The following is a 21992-nucleotide window of genomic DNA, read 5'->3' on the forward strand; positions in this document are numbered from 1 at the left end:
AATTTGTTTTTGTTTTTGTTTTTCTCCATTCTATGTGCGCTGAACTCTGAAACTCAACTCTATATATATATACATAATATTAAAGAAATGTTATACGCAACCTGCTAGCTTTAATGCACACTACAAGGTACATTACAATGCTTAGTCTCTGCCTATGATCCTTCTAACATATGAAGCAATCTAAAATTATAGAATAGTAGTTACTCTGAACCAAATAGAAAAATCCAAGAAAAATCATATTTAATAGGATTTTAGATGTGCTCATATCGTAGGAAGTAACTGTGACACATCTATAAAAAATAAATTCAATTTGTGCTATTTTTTTTTACTGTAGGTGAATCAGAAGTCACCACAATTAAAGTCCAATTTAAAGACAAAATTGATAAATTTATGTTTTTATTTTCTTTCAGAGTATTAATGTCTCCAAGCTTAGGTTTGTAGTAAATACAGATATAAATTATGTACTGAACCAACTCAGTTTTTCTGCAAAAACCATAATGGAAGAGACATTCACAGCAGGCTACAAACAGGGCCCTTAAATATAAGAGCATAATCTCTCTGTGAATTTCTGACTTTTAAGCTTTAATAGTATGTGTGTTACTAAAATCTTTATGCTATTTTTATTGGTACAGTTTGAGTTGTTTTATTTTCTGCTGTATAGAACATAAACTATCTGAAGGTGTTTGTAACCAAATACTGTATTTTATTTAGTAACAACATCAATAAGTCTTCAATGGGCAAAAAATATGTCTTTTGTTGCTTATCAAAAAAAATGTTGAACGATATGTCGGTGTTTCTGTTAATATTACAAAGTTATAAAATAAATGAATGTTTTTTCTGCTGAATAAACCTAGTTTTTAAGTTTTAGGAGCATTGTCTCTTTTAATCAACCTTAGAAGTGGGAGAATTTCAAATTAGCTAATTAGCTTTAATACTATCCTATATAATAAAGGCCAAGTGTGTTTGTCCGAAGCTGTCATGCGCAGTAGACACAGCTCGAGGACAAACACACCTGGCCTTTGAGTCCCTAGCTGATCTGCGGCAGAAGTGGGCGTGAGCGGGGAGTGGCCGGCGTGAAGGGGGCATGGCCGGGTGTGAATTGCCGTGAAGGGGGCGTGGCAGGGATTGGTCAAGCGATAGAGAGGGAGAGCAATAGAGAGGGGGAGAGATAGAGAGAGGGGAGAGATAGAGAGGGGAGAGGGATAGAGAGGGGGAGGAGAGAGAGGGGAAGGGAGAGAGAGGAGGGGAAAGAGAGAGCTCAAAAGAGAGGGGGGAGAGAGAACAGAAGAGGGTGAATAGAGAGATCAGAAGAGGGGGATAGAGAGAGGGAGAGAAAGACAGCAAAAGAGAGAGGGGGAGAGAGACAGCAAAAGAGAGAGGGGGAGAGAGACAGCAAAAGAGAGAGGGGGAGAGAGACAGCAAAAGAGAGGGGGGGAGAGAGACAGCAAAAGAGGGGGGGAGAGAGACAGCAAAAGAGAGGGGGGGAGAGAGACAGCAAAAGAGAGAGGGGGAGACAGACAGCAAAAGAGAGGGGGGAGAGAGACAGCAAAAGAGAGAGGGGGAGAGAGACAGCAAAAGAGAGGGGGGAGAGAGACAGCAAAAGAGAGAGAGGAAGAGAGACAGCAAAAGAGAGGGGAGAGAGACAGGAAAAGAGAGGGGGAGAGAGACAGCAAAAGAGAGAGAGGGGGAGAGAGACAGCAAAAGATAGAGGGGGAGAGAGACAGCAAAAGAGAGGGGGGAGAGAGACAGCAAAAGAGAGGGGGAGAGAGACAGCAAAAGAGATGGGGGAGAGAGACAGCAAAAGAGAGAGGGGGAGAGAGACAGCAAAGAGAGGGGAGAGAGACAGCAAAAGATAGGGGGAAGAGAGACAGCAAAAGAGAGAGGGGGAGAGAGACAGCAAAAGAGAGAGGGGAGAGAGAGACAGCAAAAGAGAGAGGGGGGAGAGAGACAGCAAAAGAGAGAGGGGGAGAGAGACAGCAAAAGAGAGAGGGGGAGAGAGACAGCAAAAGAGAGAGGGGGAGAGAGACAGCAAAAGAGAGGGGGGAGAGAGACAGCCAAAGAGAGAGGGGGAGAGAGACAGCAAAAGAGAGGGGGGAGAGAGACAGCAAAAGAGAGAGGGGGAGAGAGACAGCAAAAGATAGAGGGGGAGAGAGACAGCAAAAGAGAGGGGGGAGAGAGACAGCAAAAGAGAGAGGGGAAGAGAGACAGCAAAAGAGAGGGGAGAGAGAGAGCGCAAAATAGAGGGAGAAGAGAAAGCGCAAAAGAGGGGGGAGAGAGAGCGCAAAAGAGAGGGGGGGAAAGAGCGCAAAAGAGGGGGGAGAGAGAGCGCAAAAGAGAGGGGGGAAGAGCGCACAAGAGAGGGGGAGAGAGACAGCAAAAGAGAGAGGGGGAGAGAGACAGCAAAAGAGAGGGGGGAGAGAGACAGCAAAAGAGGGGGGAGAAGAGCGCAAAAGAGGGGGGGGGAGAGAGAGCGCAAAATAGAGGGAGAAGAGAGAGCGCAAAAGAGGGGGGAGAGAGAGCGCAAAAGAGAGGGGGGGAAGAGCGCACAAGAGAGGGGGAGAGAGACAGCAAAAGAGAGAGGGGGAGAGAGACAGCAAAAGAGAGGGGGGAGAGAGACAGCAAAAGAGAGAGGGGAAGAGAGTCAGCAAAAGAGAGGGGGAGAGAGAGCGCAAAATAGAGGGAGAAGAGAGAGCGCAAAAGAGGGGGGGAGAGAGAGAGCGCAAAAGAGAGGGGGGGAAGAGCGCAAAAGAGAGGGGGGGGAGAGAGAGCGCAAAATAGAGGGAGAAGAGAGAGCGCAAAAGAGGGGGGAGAGAGAGCGCAAAAGAGAGGGGGGGAAAGAGCGCAAAAGAGAAGGGGGAGAGAGACAGCAAAAGAGAGAGGGGAGAGAGAGACAGCAAAAGATAGGGGGGAGAGAGACAGCAAAAGAGGGGGGTAGAGACAGCAAAAGATAGAGGGGGAGAGAGACAGCAAAAGAGAGGGGGGAGAGAGACAGCAAAAGAGAGAGGGGAGAGACAGCAAAAGAGAGGGGGGAGAGAGACAGCAAAAGAGAGAGGGGAAGAGAGACAGCAAAAGAGAGGGGGGAGAGAGACAGCAAAAGATAGGGGGGAGAGAGACAGCAAAAGAGGGGGGGAGAGACAGCAAAAGATAGAGGGGGAGAGAGACAGCAAAAGAGAGGGGGGAGAGAGACAGCAAAAGAGAGAGGGGAGAGACAGCAAAAGAGAGGGGGGAGAGAGACAGCAAAAGAGACAGGGGAAGAGAGACAGCAAAAGAGAGGGGGAGAGAGACAGCAAAAGAGAGAGGGGAAGAGAGACAGCAAAAGAGATGGGGGGAAAGACAGCAAAAGAGAAAGGGGGAGAGAGACAGCAAAAGAGAGAGGGGGAGAGAGACAGCAAAAGAGAGAGGGGAGAGAGACAGCAAAAAAGAGGGGGGAGAGAGACAGCAAAAGAGGGGGGAGAGAGACAGCAAAAGAGAGGGGGGAGAGAGACAGCAAAAGAGAGAGGGGAGAGAGACAGCAAAAGAGAGGGGGGGAGAGAGACAGCAAAGAGAGAGGGGGAGAGAGACAGCAAAAGAGAGAGACAGCAAAGAGAGAGGGGAAGAGAGACAGCAAAAGAGAGGGGGGAGAGAGAGACAGCAAAAGAGAGGGGGGAGAGAGACAGCAAAGATAGAGGGGGAGAGAGACAGCAAAAGAGAGGGCGGGGGCGTGGTCGGCATGAAGGGGGCATGGCCGGGCGTGAATTGCCGTGAAGGGGGCGTGGCCGGGAGTGGTCGCGCGATAGAAGGGAGAGCGATAGAAGGGAGAGCGATAGAAGGGAGAGCGATAGAGAGGGGGAGAGATAGAGAGGCGGGAGAGATAGAGAGGGGAGAGAGATAGAGAGGGGGAGGAGAGAGAGGGGGGAGAGAGGGGAAGGGAGAGAGAGGAGGGAAGAGAGAGGAGGGGAGAGAGAGCTCAAAAGAGAGGGGGGAGAGAGAACAGAAGAGGGTGAATAGAGAGAACAGAAGAGGGGGATAGAGAGAGGGAGAGAGAGACAGCAAAAGAGAGAGGGGGAGAGAGACAGCAAAAGAGAGGGGGGAGAGAGACAGCAAAGAGGGGGGAGAGAGACAGCAAAAGAGAGGGGGGAGAGAGACAGCAAAAGAGAGAGGGGAGAGAGACAGCAAAAGAGAGGGGAGGAGAGAGACAGCAAAAGAGAGGGGGGGAGAGAGACAGCAAAAGAGAGAGAGAAAGAGAGACAGCAAAAGAGAGGGGGGAGAGAGACAGCAAAAGAGAGTGGGAGAAAGACAGCAAAAGAGAGAGGGGAGAGAGACAGCAAAAGATAGAGGGGGAGAGAGACAGCAAAAGAGAGGGGGGAGAGAGACAGCGAAAGATAGAGGGGGAGAGAGACAGCAAAAGAGAGGGGGGGAGAGAGACAGCAAAAGAGAGGGGGGAGAGAGACAGCAAAAGAGATGGGGGAGAGAGACAGCAAAAGAGAGAGGGGGAGAGAGACAGCAAAAGAGAGGGGAGAGAGACAGCAAAAGATAGGGGGAAGAGAGACAGCAAAAGAGAGATGGGGGAGAGAGAGACAGCAAAAGAGAGAGGGGGAGAGAGACAGCAAAAGAGAGAGGGGGAGAGAGACAGCAAAAGAGAGAGGGGGGAGAGAGACAGCAAAGGAAAGAGGGGGGAGAGAGACAGCAAAAGAGAGGGGGGAGAGAGACAGCAAAAGAAAGAGGGGGGAGAGAGAGCAAAAGAGACGGGGAGAGAGAGAGCACAAAGAGAGGGGGGAGAGAAAGCGCAAAAGAGAGGGGGGAGAGAGAACGCAAAAGAGAGGGGGAGAGAGAGAGCGCAAAAGAGAGGGGAGAGAGAGGGGAAGAGAGATCAAAAGAGAGGGGGGAGAGAAAGCGCAAAAGAGAGGGGGGAGAGAGAGTGCAAAAGAGAGGGGAGAGAGGGGGGAGGAGAGCGCAAAAGAGAAGGGGAGAGAGAGAGAGCGCAAAAGAGAAGGGGAGAGAGAGAGCATAAAAGAGAGGGGGAGAGAGAGAGCGCAAAAGAGAGGGGGGAGAGAGAGAGCTCAAAAGAGAGGGGGGAGAGAGAGAGCAAAAGAGGGGGGGGGAGAGAGAGAGCAAAAGAGAGGGGGAGGGAGAGAGCGCAAGGGGTGGGACAGCTGTACTGCAAAAAATGGCCCATGTGAACGGGCTTTAGGACTAGTAGTATTATATTTGCATAATGATGCATTTTTTAGGTTAAACAGCCATCATTTAAAGTAAAAAATTGTTGCTTTTTCATATTTATGACAAACATGTTTTGCTTTTAACTTCAGTTTAAATTATTTGTTGCTCTAAAATAATAAACTAAATTATTATTTTATTATATTAACCCTTTAAGGACACAGCTTTCTGTTTGCTCAATTGTTTTATGACGGGAAAATTCTGTCATATGTCCTTAAGAGGTTAAGTATTAATATTAGCATAAGAGTTCTGTATAATGGTTGACAGTGGAAACATTTTCCAGGAGGTGTTGCATGAGGTATAGTCCAAATATTCAGGTATTCCTTTCTGGGATCCATCTGAATATTCCAGGCTGCAATATATTATACAATAATGTTGCTGTAGTAGTGCAAGCCAATGTGTTATCTATACCAGGATCTTAAAGTGAAGGTAAATCCTAGCGTTTGTGAAACACTAGGATTTACCATTAGAACAATTAAAGGGGACTTTCAATATATATATATATATATAATATATAAACATATATTTGTTTGCAGCGTTTGCTGCACTGAGCTGCTAAGGCTGCCCACGGCAGAACACTATTTGGCTCAGAGGTGACGTTTCCATCTCTTAACCAATAGCTGTGCAGGACATTCGTCTCCGCTCTGTATATTGCGGCGCAAAGCCACATTTCCCGCACGGCTATTGGCTAAGAGGTGGGAACGTCAGCCAATCAGAATCAAGTTCAATCCGATTGGCTGATCCAATCAGCCAATCGGATTGAACTTGATTCTGATTGGCTGATTCCCTCAGCCAATCAGAATATTCCTACCTTAATTCCGATTGGCTGATAGAATCCTATCAGCCAATCGGAATTCGAGGGACGCCATCTTGGATGATGTCATTTAAAGGAACCGTCATTCGGCGAGTAGGCGTCGGGAGAAGAGGATGTTCCGCGTCGGATGGAAGATGATGGCTCCCGAAGAAAGAAGATTGAAGATGCCGTTGATAGAAGACTTCAGTCGGATCATGGACCTCTTCAGCTCCCGCTTGGATGAAGACTTCAGCCGGATCATGGACCTCTTCAGCTCCCGCTTGGATGATGACTTCAGCCGGATCATGGACCTCTTCAGCCCCCCGCTTGGGCTTGGATCAGGACATCGGAGGAGCTCTTCTGGATCGATCGGTGAACCTGGTATGGTGAAGATAAGGTAGGAAGATCTTCAGGGGCTTAGTGTTAGGTTTATTTAAGGGGGGTTTGGGTTAGATTAGGGGTATGTGGGTGGTGGGTTGTAATGTTGGGGGGGGGGGTAGTGTATGTTTTTTTTACAGGCAAAAGAGCTGAACTTCTTGGGGCATGCCCCGCAAAGGGCCCTGTTCAGGGCTGGTAAGGTAAAAGAGCTTTGAACTTTAGTAATTTAGAATAGGGCAGGGCATTTTTTTATTTTGGGGGGCTTTGTTATTTTATTAGGGGGCTTAGAGTAGGTGTAATTAGTTTAAAATTGTTGTAATATTTTTCTAATGTTTGTAAATATTTTTTTATTTTTTGTAACTTAGTTCTTTTTTATTTTTTGTACTTTAGTTAGTTTATTTCATTGTATTTATTTGTAGGAATTGTATTTAATTTATTTATTGATAGTGTAGTGTTAGCTTTAATTGTAGATAATTATAGGTATTTTATTTAATTTATTTATTGATAGTGTAGTGTTAGGTTTAATTGTAACTTAGGTTAGGATTTATTTTACAGGTAAATTTGTAATTATTTTAACTATTTTAGCTATTAAATAGTTCTTTACTATTTAATAGCTAATGTACCTGGTTAAAATAAATACAAAGTTACCTGTAAAATAAATATTAATCCTAAAATAGCTATAATATAATTATAATTTATATTGTAGCTATATTAGGATTTATTTTACAGGTAAGTATTTAGCTTTAAATAGGAATAATTTATTTAAGAAGAGTTAATTAATTTCGTTAGATTAAAATTATATTTAACTTAGGGGGGTGTTAGTGTTAGGGTTAGACTTAGCTTTAGGGGTTAATACATTTATTAGAATAGCGGTGAGCTCCAGTCGGCAGATTAGGGGTTAATAATTGAAGTTAGGTGTCGGCGATGTTAGGGAGGGCAGATTAGGGAGTTAATACTATTTATTATAGGGTTATTGAGGCGGGGAGTGAGGCGGATTAGGGGTTAATAACTTTATTATAGTAGCGGTTGCGGTCCGCTCGGCAGATTAGGGGTTAATTATTGTAGGTAGCGGGCGGGCGACGTTTGTGGGGGGCAGGTTAGGGGTTAATAAATATAATATAGGGGTCGGCGGTGTTAGGGGCAGCAGATTAGGGGTACATAAGTATAACGTAGGTGGCGGTCGGCAAATTAGGGGTTAAAAAATGTAATCGAGTGGCGGCAATGTGGGGGGGGCTCGGTTTATGGGTACATAGGTAGTTTATGGGTGTTAGTGTACTTTAGAGTACAGTAGTTAAGAGGTTTATGAACCGGCGTTAGCCCAGAAAGCTCTTAACTACTGACTTTTTCCTGCGGCTGGAGTTTTGTCGTTAGATTTCTAACGCTCACTTCAGACACGACTCTAAATACCGGAGTTAGAAAGATCCCATTGAAAAGATAGGATACGCAATTGACGTAAGGGGATCTGCGGTATGGAAAAGTCGCGGCTGAAAAGTGAGCGTTAGACCCTTTTTTGAATGACTCCAAATACCAGCGGTAGCCTAAAACCAGCGTTAGGAGCCTCTAACGCTGGTTTTCACGGCTACCGCCAAACTCCAAATCTAGGCCTAAGTAAACAGTGTTTTTGAGAAATGTATGAATACTATCCTGATTATTTCCTCAGCCTGTAATCCCTACGTTTAATAATTATTGTGAAGAACTTTCCACTGTAGCCTCTCAGGGATTTATCACTGGCGATGCTCCTTGGTACCCACACTGGCAAACAACTGCTGATTATTTGCTTGGATGGAACAAAAGTGAATTTAGGTTCACAGATAAAAACAAATAGAATAGCTGCAAAGCCTAAAAGATACTGAATCCCACTGAAGATAATTATAAAATACATATAGTGTTAAGATATGATATGCACATATTTAAAGGGACATTACACACCCACAAAATATGAAGCATACAAAGAAGATACAGTTTGTTATTGACTTTTATTAGCAGTTTTGCTGCTAAAGTCTTCTAAAGGCTGGCATGGTTTTATTTTACATTGTTAATTACTAGTGAATACAAACAGATTTTGGGGGGAAGCAATAGAATTTTAGTATTAAAACATGAAAGAAGCTCAAAGGAACACTAAAGTCAAAATGTAAATTTCATGATTCAGATAGAGCAAACCATTAAACAAAAACGTTCCAATTTGGTTTTATTGTCAAATTTGCTTTGTTTTATTGGAATCTTTTGTTGAATGGTAAACCTAAGTAAGCTCATAGGAACTCAGGACCCTGCACATGTTGGCAGTAGTGTTTGCAACAATATATAACATTGCTGAAGTCCAGAGAGTGCTTTATACAACCTGTTATAAATATATATATATAATGTTTGTGTGTATAGAGTGTGTGTGTCTATATATATATATATATATATATATATATATATATAATGCTTGTGTGTATAGAGTGTTTGTGTCTATATATATATATATATATATATATATATATATAATGTTTGTGTGTATAGAGTGTGTGTGTATAGAGTGTGTGTGTCTATATATATATATATATATATATAATGTTTGTGTGTATAGAGTGTGTGTGTCTATATATATATATATATATATAATGTTTGTGTGTATAGAGTGTGTGTGTCTATGTATATATATATATATAATGCTTGTGTGTATAGAGTGTTTGTGTCTATATATATATATATATATTTAATGTTTGTGTGTATAGAGTGTGTGTGTATAGAGTGTGTGTGTCTATATATATATATATATATATATATATATATATATATAATGTTTGTGTGTATAGAGTGTGTGTGTCTATATATATATATATAATGCTTGTGTGTATAGAGTGTGTGTGTCTATATATATATATATATATATATATATAATGTTTGTGTGTATAGAGTGTGTGTGTCTATATTTATATATATAATGTTTGTGTGTATAGAGTGTGTGTGTCTATATATATATATATATAATGCTTGTGTGTATAGAGTGTGTGTGTATATAAAAGGAGAGAAGGGAGAATATACCCCTGTTTCCGTGCAAGCCTTCCGCGTAGCAACAGGGGCCGTATACCCCTATTGCCGCCCCCTGCCGCAAATCTGCAGGGGGCGGCATTGTACAAGCAGTTCACCAGCAATGCAGGGCGGACATGATTCGCTATAGCAAATCATGTCCGCCCGGGGTATGATAAATCTACCCCATGGAATAAACTTTCATTAGTGGGGGTAAAGATAAACACTAAGGGGGACTTTAAGACTGCCTGGGATAAGAATAAGGGGTGTATTTATGTAAGTGCAAGCGGACATGATACGATGTAGTGTATCAAGTCTGCCGCACATCAATAAATGCCGACATCATACGCTGCCGGCATTTATCGTTGCACAAGCAGTTCTTGTGAATCGGCTGCTAGCAGGGGGTGTCAATCAACCCAATCTTATTCGATCGGGTTGATTTCTGTCCGTTGCCTCAGAGCAGGCGGACAAGTTATGGTGCAGCGGTCTTTATAAATTGACCCCTAAAGCTCTACTACACACTAATTATACTTTATAGTAATATATTGCAGACACTGAAACACACAATATAAGAATCTCATATTGGTTCCAGAATCAATAAGGTCAAATTTGTTGTCTTTAAATTTGCGATGAAAAATATGATGTGGGTTGATTTGATGGTATTCTCTTTATTCAATATGGTTACCGAAAACAAGTCAAGAGAATGTTACATAGTGGGCTGAGGTTTATAAAGAAGCAACCAGGGTGTGACTTGGTTATACAGGTACATGCTGCTAGGTTTTGTTAGATTTGAGGTCCAGTCTGTATCTGCTCCCACTAAACTCTGAGCCACCAATATCTGTTTCAGGCTGGAGTTTAGAAAAGTTACACTGTATGTAGCCCAGCGCAATACAACATAGGATCTGCAGTAAATAACGAGCTAGACCAGGCAAGTCATGTACTTGTTTGACCCCTGTGTAGGTTAAGAGTTGCAAGTAATATAATTACCTTGTAGACAGATGAATTTTGCATAGAACCTTCATTCAGACTAATAGTGGCACCAAATAATGAATCAGCAGCAATCCATAGACAAAACTGAAATACGTCAACGGTGTTATTTTATTGTGCTACATAATCAAAAACCTTAGCATTCCTTAACAAAATTACTGCCGTTCATATTGCTGGAGACATATCTTGGAGCTACAGTTGCTGCAAATCAGCACAACAAAAAGATTAATATAAATAATATGTCTTAAATAAACAATAACTGCTAAGCATATTGTGAGCAACAAAACACAGTTCATTTCTTTTAAACGTTTATAATGTAATTCAGCAGCTAGCAAGGTCTGCGCGAGGAAAGTACATTATTCAAGTTTATAAACTCTTATTGTTGCAGAATTATTTAATAGCCTCCCTGCTATCTAATCAGGATATATGTCAGACTATTTTGTACTAAATGGCAAAACCGTATGATCAATATTTGTAAATATTTACATCATTTTAAAACATTGTACTCACGGATAAATAAAACATTCTCAAACTGGAAGAAACATTGTAACTTATCACCATTGTTGACATTTAAAGGGCACAAACAGCTATACTTGTGATATAATATGAGAAAAAAAAATCTGAATGCTAAAAGAACAGTAAAGTCAAAATCAAACTTAAAGTGATGGTAAACTCTCCCCTTTTTAAAATCAGATCTGGAATGTAAGCGCTACTTTAGATGGAGTTTTATTCATTAGCTGCAATGAAGATGCACTATAACTTAGTTATTAATATAGATATGAAATTCAAATACTGCATGCTCCTCCGCCCACTTCAAAAGTAAAATTTTCTGTGAGCTAACACATTGAATTGTTGTCCAATCAGCGCTCTCCCCATCTGGCACTTTTGTTGTAGCTAGAGCATTGATTGGAGAGTAATTCAATCATTTAGCTGACAGGAAAAGTGACTTTTGAAGTGGGTGGTGTAACGTGGGGTATTTGAATTTCATATCTATATTAATAACTAAGTTATAGCGCATCTTCATTACAGCTAATGAATAAAACTCCATCTAAAGTAGCGCTTACATTCCAGATCTGATTTTAAAAAGGGGAGAGTTTACCATCACTTTAAATGGATTGGATAGAGTGTGACATTTTAAACAACTTTAAATTTGCTTAGTTCTCCTGGTATACTTTGTTAAAGAGATAAGAAAGTCGAAATTAAACTTGCATGATTCAGATAGAGCAGGTCATTTTAAGACACTTTTAAATTCACTTTAGTTTTCAAATGTGCTTCATTCTCTTGGTATCCCTTGTTGAATATGAATATGCACATAACCTACACTAGTGAGAGCTAGCTGGTGATTGGTGCACACATTTGTCTCTTGTGATTGGCTGACTAGATGTGTACATCTATCTGCCAGTAGTGCAATGCTGTTCCTTCAGCAAAGAATAACAAGAGAATGAAGCAAATTTAATAATAGAAGCAAATTAGAAAGTTGTTTAAAATTGTATGTTCTATCCAAATCATGAAAGAAAATTTTGGGGTTTCCTGTCCCTTTAAAAGTAATCATATGTGAACATGGGAGTGTGCACATCCTAAGCCATCTAGCAGCAGTGTTTGCAACAATGTTTATAGCAATGTTATACATAGTTACATGCACTGCTGCCTTAGAATGCTAAAAGCACAAGCACGCTTCTAAGCTCCTATCAGCTAACCAAGGTTTACTCTTCAACAAAGGATAGCAAGTGAACAAAGTAAATGTGATAATAGAAATACATTGGAATACTAATTTCTTTAAAACGGCATCCTGTGTCTGAATTATGAACGTTTAATTTTGACTTTACTGTCCCTTTAAGTAATGTTCTTTTTTTAAGTTTATTATTTTTATTGAATTTTCAAAAGAAATATAAGTACAAAACAGAGAAACAATAGATAGCCAGGCATAGACAGGGCAGCTATAAAACTGCCTATTACAATACAATGCAAACTGCCTAGTGTATAGAATATCTACTAGAAACAAATTGTAACATTGTGTGTTAAATTAAGCAATTCAGCATTTCAATAATCACTGGATAAATGAACAATATCAGTGCAGACCGTGAAAGAAAATGGCTGACGAATGAAGCCCCAGCACCGGTAACGTTGCGCCCCATTTTATATACGTGTTTTTAAAATGGTCAACACCCTAAACAGACCCATTTGGCCTTCAAGGCATATGTGTCACCCACCCCTTCCTCAACCCTCTAGGACGACAAGGATCATATGAGAAGGGTAAATTGGGGGTTTTCTATATTTTATAAATGACAAGGGCGTGGGCCTAAAAATAGTTTTTTTCATGATTTAGAATGAGCCAAGCATTTTTATTATTACATTCACCCATTTCTTTTGGCCTTATTTGTTGAAACTCAGCTCCTTTCCATTAGAGAATACTAAAATATGCTCAGCAGTAAGCATGTCTTCAACACTATATGACAGCTATGTTTGAAACAATGCTTGCAACAACGTTATACAGATGGTGCTCAAGACACTTGCACGCTCCTGACCATACCTCAGTATGCTCTCCTGGAATGGAGCCAGGTTTCATTAACTGGGATCAAGAGAAAGAGATAGATTTGGCAATTGAATTCATTTGGATTTTTTTAAAATTGGAAGCTCTGTCTAAATCATCAATTTATAGATCCAAGAATGAGGAAATATACTTCTAGATGAAAATGTTAGTAGCCTCCCAATGTCAACAATTCTCTTGTTAGAATACAAACCTGTTCATAAAGAATATTTTAACTGATTATAGTTTTACATATATACTGCTTATAAATGTGTTTTACCTTCTTCTGTTAATCATTTTTCATGCTTAGTATAAATTGCAGTAAATGGTGATCATAGTGAAAGTCCCAAAAACATCATAAAAATGTATATGTTGTTTAATCAAAATTGACATGGCAGACAGCAAAGCCAAGTACATTTGATATGGATTCCCTGCCCCAAAAGCTTACAATCTAATGAGTAGTGGGCACAAGGGTCTATCTCAGGCTAAGAAAATGTACTTATCTTATAACAGTCCACAATTCTGCTGTTTTTTTTTTTTAATCAAATTATATTTATTTGATTCAGACACACATGGGCACTGGCAAATTGCCTAAATTTATGAAGTCAAAGACAATGTAATAAAAATGTGCACATACCAACTGGTGTATCTTCATTTATTAGCAGGTACGTATCAAAGAAGCTGTTATAAAAATATGGAAGTCTGTTGAATGCCAAACCTAGAAAACAAAAATAAAAAATAAAATATTAATGTGGCAGATTAAAAAAAAAAACATACATAAAATATAAATAATAAAATGATAATATACACTATACTTTATTACATTACTTGTATTGTACACAAACAAAACGTACACCTTTCTATGGCAGTGAAATCTTATAGTTTCTGATTTCCAGAATTGTTTGTGGCAGACAGCTGGCAACTTTAGCTGGAGGTCACTATGCCCCCTAATTCATTACAGTAGCACCCAAAAACCTCTGTATATAAGTCAAATTTAAAGACTGATGTGTAAGGGAGGGGCGTGACTTAGTTACACCCCTGTGTATATGTTAAACTGAACACGTTACTGTGTTTCTGAACCACTTGTCTCCTGTATTGCATTTCTTCACGCAATCAATTGGGTATTTGAATACGGCATAAATTTAAAAAAAAGTCTACTGGGTCGCTTCTCCTCCTAGCTCTTGAAGAGTTAATATATATATTTGATCATTGTGTTCTTTAATTGAGCCAATAAAGTACAGGTTATAGTTTCAAGAACACATTTGAAAAGGGCAGATCATGCACCCTTAAACAAACACACAATTACCAGTTCTGTTCTACAAGGAGGAAGGGCACAGGAGAATACACTTATTTTTTTAACATGTGATTAATCGCACTTTGAGATTTCTGCATGGCCAGGTGCAATTCGCTTACTCAGCCTTTGCTGGCCCCTGAGGTGCTGGACGCAGTTCCTTTACACAATTGAATCACCCTGTAATTGCTTTTTTGTTTTTTCTTGGTTCATTGATATAAATTTGTATTTAATACTTGTCTGCTCAATAATAATCACTTTTTTTTTAAAGAGGTCACTAGCTTCACAGATGTGTGCATCCAGGCTAAATATAAAAAACAATACAAGTACTATTATCAAGCTATTAAAAGGTCCATTATACTAAATAATAGTGTATCATAGATAAGTAGGATTAGCAACTAAGGGGTTAAACACATAGTTAAAGTCTGATCAGTAATATGATCTAGTTGAATTATTATTATTATTATTATTTATTTGTATAGCACCACAAATTTCCATAGCACTGGGTAGATATAGGGGTATACGACAAGGTTTTGTGATAAGATACAAAAGCATAACAGACTAAACAAATCTAGTACAGGAGGAAGAGGGCCCTGCTCCGGAGAGCTTACAGTCTACAGGTTGAGGGTGCAGAGACATAAGGTTTGGGGTAGCTTGTCACATGGATTGTAGTTGCAGCAGTGAGTCAATGCAGTTCATGATTATTTTGGGTAGAATGAAAAACAGAGGAGAGATGGTAGCCTCTCTGAATAGGTGGGTTTTTAAAGAGCTTCTGAAGCTATACAAGGTTGGAGACAGTCTTATGGAGCAGGACAGAGAGTTCCAGAGGACAGGAGCAGCACAGGAGAAGTATTAGAAGTGGGAGTGGGACATTGCGATAATAGGAGCGGAGAGACATAGGTCACAGGTTGATCGAAGAGGACGGGTTGGGGAGTATTTGAAGATAAGAGAGTAAAAAAATAGTTGTGAGTCAGTCTCTTGAGTGCTTTATAGGTTAGGGTTAATACTTTAAATTGTATTCTGGAGTGTATGGGGAGCCAGTGTAGAGACTGGCAAAGTGGAGCAACTGATGTAGATCGGCGACTTAGGTGGATGAGTCTAGCTGAACACTTCATAACAGATTAGAGGGGGAGAGAAGCGTGTTTTGGAAAGCTATTTAGAAAAAGATTGCAATAGTTAATGTGTGACAAAATGATGGAATTAATTAGTATTTTTGTACTTTCTTGAGTAAGGAAAGTTTGAATTCTGGAAATGTTGCATAGGTGTTACGGCAGGATTTGGTGAGAGCTTGTATATGTAGAGTGAATGTGAGTTCAGAGTCAAGTGGGACCCCAAGACAGCGGACTTGGGGTGAGGTGTTGAGAATAGAGTCTCCAACTCTAAGAGAAATGGCAGGTGTTGGATTTGTCAAAGAGGGGGGAATAAGAAGCAGCTCAGTTTCAGACAGATGGAGTTAGAGGTAGTGTGAGGACATTCAAGAAGAAATTGGAGAGAGACAGTTGGTAATCTGGTTAAGTAAAATGGGAGAGATATCAGGAGATTTGGGTATCATCAGCTTATAAGTGGCATTGGAACCCAAAGGAGGATATTCATTTTTCAAGCGAGAATGTATAGAGAGAAGAAAGCAGGGCACCCAAGACAGAGCCTTGTGGTTCTCCAAGTGAGAGAGGCAAAGGATCAGAGGATAATATAATCTGATCAAAAGGGGGCGCTAATGAGGGACTAAATATGCTAATGATAAACAATTATCAGCAAATCAAGTCTACTGTATTAATAACATAACTAAAATGGTAATACATACAGACTTGTAAATACAGAGGATTGTCCCAGAGTAGGCAAAAATGATCTAAATTCACTTATAAGGTGTAAGACAAATCCTCCTTAAATCCAAGAGAGCGTGTGCTGGCTGCCTCCTCCTCACCGACAGGTCCGGGTTGGCTATAGAATATAAGGAACAACAGAGTGGCACCTCATGTGTAATATCATCAAGTGCGTGTGAAAACACAATATAATAAGAGCCAAGTGGGTACTCACATATTCGTGGAGCACACCAATGTGCTAGTAGGTGCAGGCTGTAGAATTATCGGGTGTAACAGCTCACCCACAGCTAGAATTTCCCGTGTGATGTTGACCAAGCACACCAATGTGCTGGTAGAAGCAGGCTGGCAGATTGGGGGAAGGTGTGTCAGCTCACCCCAAGATAGGTTCTCCCAATAAGCAGTATTCAAGTGCAAGGAAGTATTAGTGATTATGCTCCCATATGATAACGATGAAACCAGGCAGGTAAGGTTGTTTTTCATAAAAAATAGTATTTATTATAAAAACAATTTAAAAACAAAATACAAAAGAGTGGAATAGGGGTATTCTAATAACCCCCTAAACATGCAACGCGTTTCTAGGCATAAAAAGGCTGTTTCCTCAGTCATATTATTCACCTTACTTATTACATATTATTCACCTTATATTATTTACCTTACCCCTGCTTTAAGTAGCTACTACCTAACACAAATGAACCAAATCCTCCCTTTAAGGGGGCGTGTTCTCTAATTGATGTAGTGCACCTGCCTGTTCTGAATCTACCTATGTGATTAGCAAGCATTCAGGTTGTACTTCTTATGTTGCACCATATATGATATAACCATCATAAAGCACATATATTCCATTGTGCTATCTTATATATGTATAAAACAACAATCATCAAGCGAAACATAAAATCTTTTCCATCAGAAGGTTACATAGCAATTAAATACATATTATTATTAAACATATCACTTCATTTTACATCTTAAAAAATGAATAATCATTTCAGCTTATGTTACATTGTATCAACATTATCAGCATGTCACGCTATTTGTCCCCTTTGGGGTAGGACTTCAGATGTCGAATATGAGGTTGACATGCTTTGGAGGAGGGATTGGCTGAATTTGGGAGCCAGACATTGAATTGCAAATTTTTGTGAGACAATAAATTATATCAATTGGCTAACTGTATAAAACACTTATGATAATGTTGATATAATGTAACATAAGCTGAAATGATTATTCATTTTTTAAGATGTAAAATGAAGTGATATGTTTAATAATAATATGTATTTAATTGCTATGTAACCTTCTGATGGAAAAGATTTTATGTTTCGCTTGATGATTGTTGTTTTATACATATATAAGATAGCACAATGGAATATATGTGCTTTATGATGGTTATATCATATATGGTGCATTATAAGAAATACAGCCTGAATGCTTGCTAATCACATAGGTAGATTCAGAACAAGCAGGTGCACTACATCAATTAGAGAACACGCCCCCTTAAAGGGAGGATTTGGTTCATTTGTGTTAGGTACTAGCTACTTAAAGCAGGGGTAATGGTAAGGTGAATAATATGCCTGAGGAAACGGCGTTGCATGTTTAGGGGGGTTATTAGAATACCCCTATTTCACTCTTTTGTATTTTGTTTTTAAATTGTTTTTATAATAAATACTATTTTTTATGAAAAACAACTCTGAGTGGAAACACCTTACCTGCCTGGTTTCATTGTTATCATATGGGAGCATAATCACTAATACTTCCTTGCACTTGAATACTGCTTATTGGGAGAACCTATCTTGGGGTGAGCTGACACACCTTCCCCCAATCTGCCAGCCTGCTTCTACCAGCACATTGGTGTGCTTGGTCAACATCACACAGGAAATTCTAGCTGTGGGTGAGCTGTTACACCCAATAATTCTACAGCCTGCACCTACTAGCACATTGATGTGCTCCACGAATATATGAGTACCCACTTGGCTCCTTCCTTATATTCTAAAGGATCAGAGGATATGCTGTTAAAGTTAACTGTACATGAGCGGTTTGAGGGATAGGAAGCAAACCAGGACAGAGCTGTGTCTCGGATTCCAAATCAGTATAGGATTTTTAAGAGGAGATGATGGTCAACTGTGCCGACAGCTGAATGCATCTGGTGATGCATATGTGTGTAGCCATAAGATCAGCAGCTAACTCTCAATAGTACATTGCTGCCCTTAGAACAATATATATATATATATATATATATTTATTAGGAGGGAACTGCTTGTTAAAAATGGTGGATCATTGCCATGAGACGTGTGACTCACGTAGCTTTATGCTTAGCTAAAAGGTAAAAAATACAAGGGGAGGTACTTACCCCCTTTTGTACCCCCCAAGACACCTATTCCCCTACTGTCTGTGTGCCATGTGGGCAATGCTTGCACACTACAAGATGTACCCAGAATAAAGAACATGTGCACAAACAGGGCCACCATCAGGGGGTGACAGGGGTGACTCCTGTCAGGGGCCCAATGGGCCAGGGGGCCCATGAGGCAAGAACAACTTTTATTTAATATATATATATATATTACATTTTGGTAGCCACCAGAGAGTACTACAGCAGAGTGCTATTGAGCATGGGAAATGTTATTACAAGGAGTAAATCATTAGCATTTGAGAGGATTTCTGAGTGTGCACTAAACCCCTATGCACATCGTAAGACAGACTTGGCACATAAGTTTGTACAGTGTGTGCCTGAGTCAGACGGCAGATCACTTTCATTTGCAGAGGAGGTAGGACTTACTTAGTAAATGTTTTTTATTTCTTTGTGCAATTTTGGATTGTAACTTCAGTGTGGTAGTAGTTGTATGGTGGGGCCAGGGGTTCACAAAAACACATTTTTTTAGCAATATGCAGCAGTGTATTTATGATTATTGTAGAAATTCTATATTTAAAGCCATGCAGAAATAATTCCTCCTCAATACACAAATGGTAGGTGCCCTTTTGGAAGATATGAGTTTTTTTATTAATATATATATATATATATATATATTAATTACATTCCAGTTTACTGCCCCTTTATGCAAGGACTTTCCGGATGCAAGGGGGCATTTTACATCTGCATAAAATGTTATACTCTCAGACTAAGATTGCTCAGTGTTTGAAATGAGACAGGTTAACTTAACACTGTTCAGTTTACACTACAGCTGACTTCATTTTGAAATACATACAAACAAGCCTAAATTCTGCATTTAACCAAATCTAATGGTATGAGACTGAGTACCACAGCGTATGGTACCACCAAGACCATATAGAGTACAGCATTTTCAAAATCCATAAGTACAGCTGACAGATGGGAACATTTGTACACCATATTTGAAGTGGTGCTCTTGGTTGGGGAAGATAGGGGGGAAAAACAAACATATGTCAATCTTTTAAAAGTACTTTTCTAAATATAGCCATCTACCCAGATTTTAATGTACAATTTTGAATTCACAGAATTATTTTTGTTTGCACATTTACAAATACGATTCTTTAAAAAGTGACCTCTTAAGTTCTGCAATTTTTTTTATGCATGTCACACACTGTTGATTTAGGGGATGCAATGTGCAGAAATTTTACCTCCTGTGAGTGTTTCTGTGGGTGTCTGTGTTTATGTCTTTGTGCTTTTGTTTGTGTCTCTATGAGTGTGTTTGTATTTTTTTTTCTGTGGGTCTCTCTGTGAGGGTGGGTGTGGGTGTGTATGTCTGTGCATTTTCTGTGGAAGTCTGTGAGGGTGTGTGTGTATGTCTTTGTGCTGTTTCTATGGGTGTCTCTGTGAGGGTGTGTGTGTATATGTATGTCTTTGTGTGTTTTGTGTGGATGTCTCTGTGAGGGTGGGTGTGTGTATGTATGTATGTATGTATGTATGTTTTCTGTGGATATCTCTGTGAGGGTGTGTGCGTATGTCTGTGTGTTTTCTGTGGGTGTCTCTGTGAGGGTGTGTGTATGTCTGTGCATTTTCTGTGGGTGTCTCTGGGAGAGTGTGTGTAGGTTTTTGTGTGTTTTTTGAGGCTGTCTCTGTCTGTGTTTCCTTGGGTGTATGTGCAAGTTTGTGTTTGTGTGTGTGTCCATTGTCTGTTCCTTTTTAGGACATTTTGACCTTACTACTGATTATTCACATCTTTCTACAGACTTTGAGACTAATGAGACCTTTCCGGAAGTCACCAATCCACCATTTAACCTTTAAATTATTGTTTAGACAGTTCAGGGCCCGTCCTTTCAGCCACTGCATGCTGTTGTCATCATTTAGTTGGCATCTTCCTTGACAAAATGATAATCAGAACTCCATATTTTGTTTTGTACATCTACTTTTTTGACAAAACTGTAGTCTACCTCATTACTTGTCAGGTCAATGTAAACCAGTGCTGAGTGTCTGTCTGGGTGTCTGTGTCTGAGTGTGTTTGTGTGTTTCTTTGCGTGTCTGATAGAGTGTCTATATGTGAATCCTTATGTGTGAGTGTGTGTTTCAGTGTGTCTGTGTGTTTCTTTGTTTGTGTGTTACTACCTTTATAACATTTCCAAGTTTGACTACACTTAAAGTGAATGTAAATTTTGATGCTAAAGTGCCCGTTTTTTAAAAATTTGATTAAAAACAGGGGCACTTTAATTCATCAAAATTTACATTTCACTCGTGTTGTGAAAAAATACTTTTAATCTTCACAGCAACTCCAGCTTCCCCCGGTCGTTTCAAGCCATTTCTGATATCAGAAATGATGGATAGGTCACCCTCCAATCATGGCTTCCCCCCGGGGGAATCAGTGTCTGATTCAATGCCATGATTGGAGGAAGCCGGATTCTTCATTTTAGACCCAGGAAGAGGCTTTGCGACGGTTGGAGGAAGTTGGAGCTGCTGTTAAGATTAAAAGGTAAGTTGTTTTTTTTCACAACAGGAGTGAAATGTAAATTTTGATGAATTAAAGTGCGCCTGTTTTTAATCAAATTTTTAAAAACCGGGCACTTTAGCATCAAAATTTACATTCACTTTAAGAATAAAGTGCATATACGTTTTAGTCACTTGGTCAAAAAGTGCACATGTCAAGGTGGGGGCTGATCAATGGTTAAGTAAGGGGCCCCGAAATTTCTAGTGGCGGCCCTTTGCACAAATAGATAGATGTAAGGTCATGTCATTAGTGGATTCTCAGCAACTGAATAACAATCCCATTTATATTAGTTTACTTTTTTATTTTATTTATGGAAGGCCACAGAGAGCCAATACTTAGTCATAGTAACTGTCAATCTCTTTTAAATGTTTAAAAAACATGGGATCCCCTTCTATTTAATTTGTACAAAAATATATTTATAAGTGATTCTTTGTTTAACCCTTGACTAACAGAGAAGTTTGCAATGTATTACTATGTTTTAGTCCTGTCTGACAACCATGAGTTAAATCTGAATAAGTGAGTTGTATGGACTTTGCTCAACTGCAAAAAGTTAGCAAATTATATCCAAAACCAAGAAAAAAATAGCTGCATATTTTAGTAGCTGGGAGCTGATAATCACACAAACCTCCAACAGTAGATATGCAAAACTGTCCTAGTTTAGTTGGAAATTTACGCAAAATTAAACAGATTTTCATGTAATGTGAATACATGCATATCAATAACGTGCAACCTCACACCTCTATACAAATGAATGGGAATATTGCTAGATTCACTAAATGCCAATGTTTATTGTGCAGTTCTATCATTGTAAATGACTTTCTTAGCTAATAGATCCCTCTCGCTGCAAACAGTGGTGGGTGTAAAAATCAATCTAAAAAAACTCTAAGATAACTTTTTATTGATCAAAAACTGCTAAGTTTAAACATTTTCTGTAGGCTTATGAACTAATAAGTACCAGGATAAGAAATGTAAGCTTTTTTCATGGGCTCCATTTATCAAGCTGCGTAAAAATGTTTTAAAATTTGAAATGCTTAAAAAAAATGAAGACAGAAAAATAATTTTTATTTTACAATTCAGATAGAGCATATGTTGTTTAATAACT

The 21992-nt window shown here is 39.7% G+C and overlaps 1 protein-coding gene across 1 annotated transcript in view; it reads right to left on the minus strand.

The window, feature by feature from the left end:
• The window catches only part of CDH23 (cadherin related 23), a 1210211-nt gene that overhangs the window by 1059172 nt on the left and 129047 nt on the right, over positions 1–21992 (minus strand). Inside the window, exon 3 of the mRNA XM_053692025.1 lies at positions 13531–13611. Within this exon, the coding sequence (XP_053548000.1) occupies positions 13531–13611 (81 nt within the window). The remainder of the gene's footprint in view (positions 1–13530; positions 13612–21992) is intronic.

This window comes from Bombina bombina, chromosome 9, assembly GCF_027579735.1.
Source record: "Bombina bombina isolate aBomBom1 chromosome 9, aBomBom1.pri, whole genome shotgun sequence".
Taxonomy (NCBI): Eukaryota; Metazoa; Chordata; class Amphibia; order Anura; family Bombinatoridae; genus Bombina; species Bombina bombina.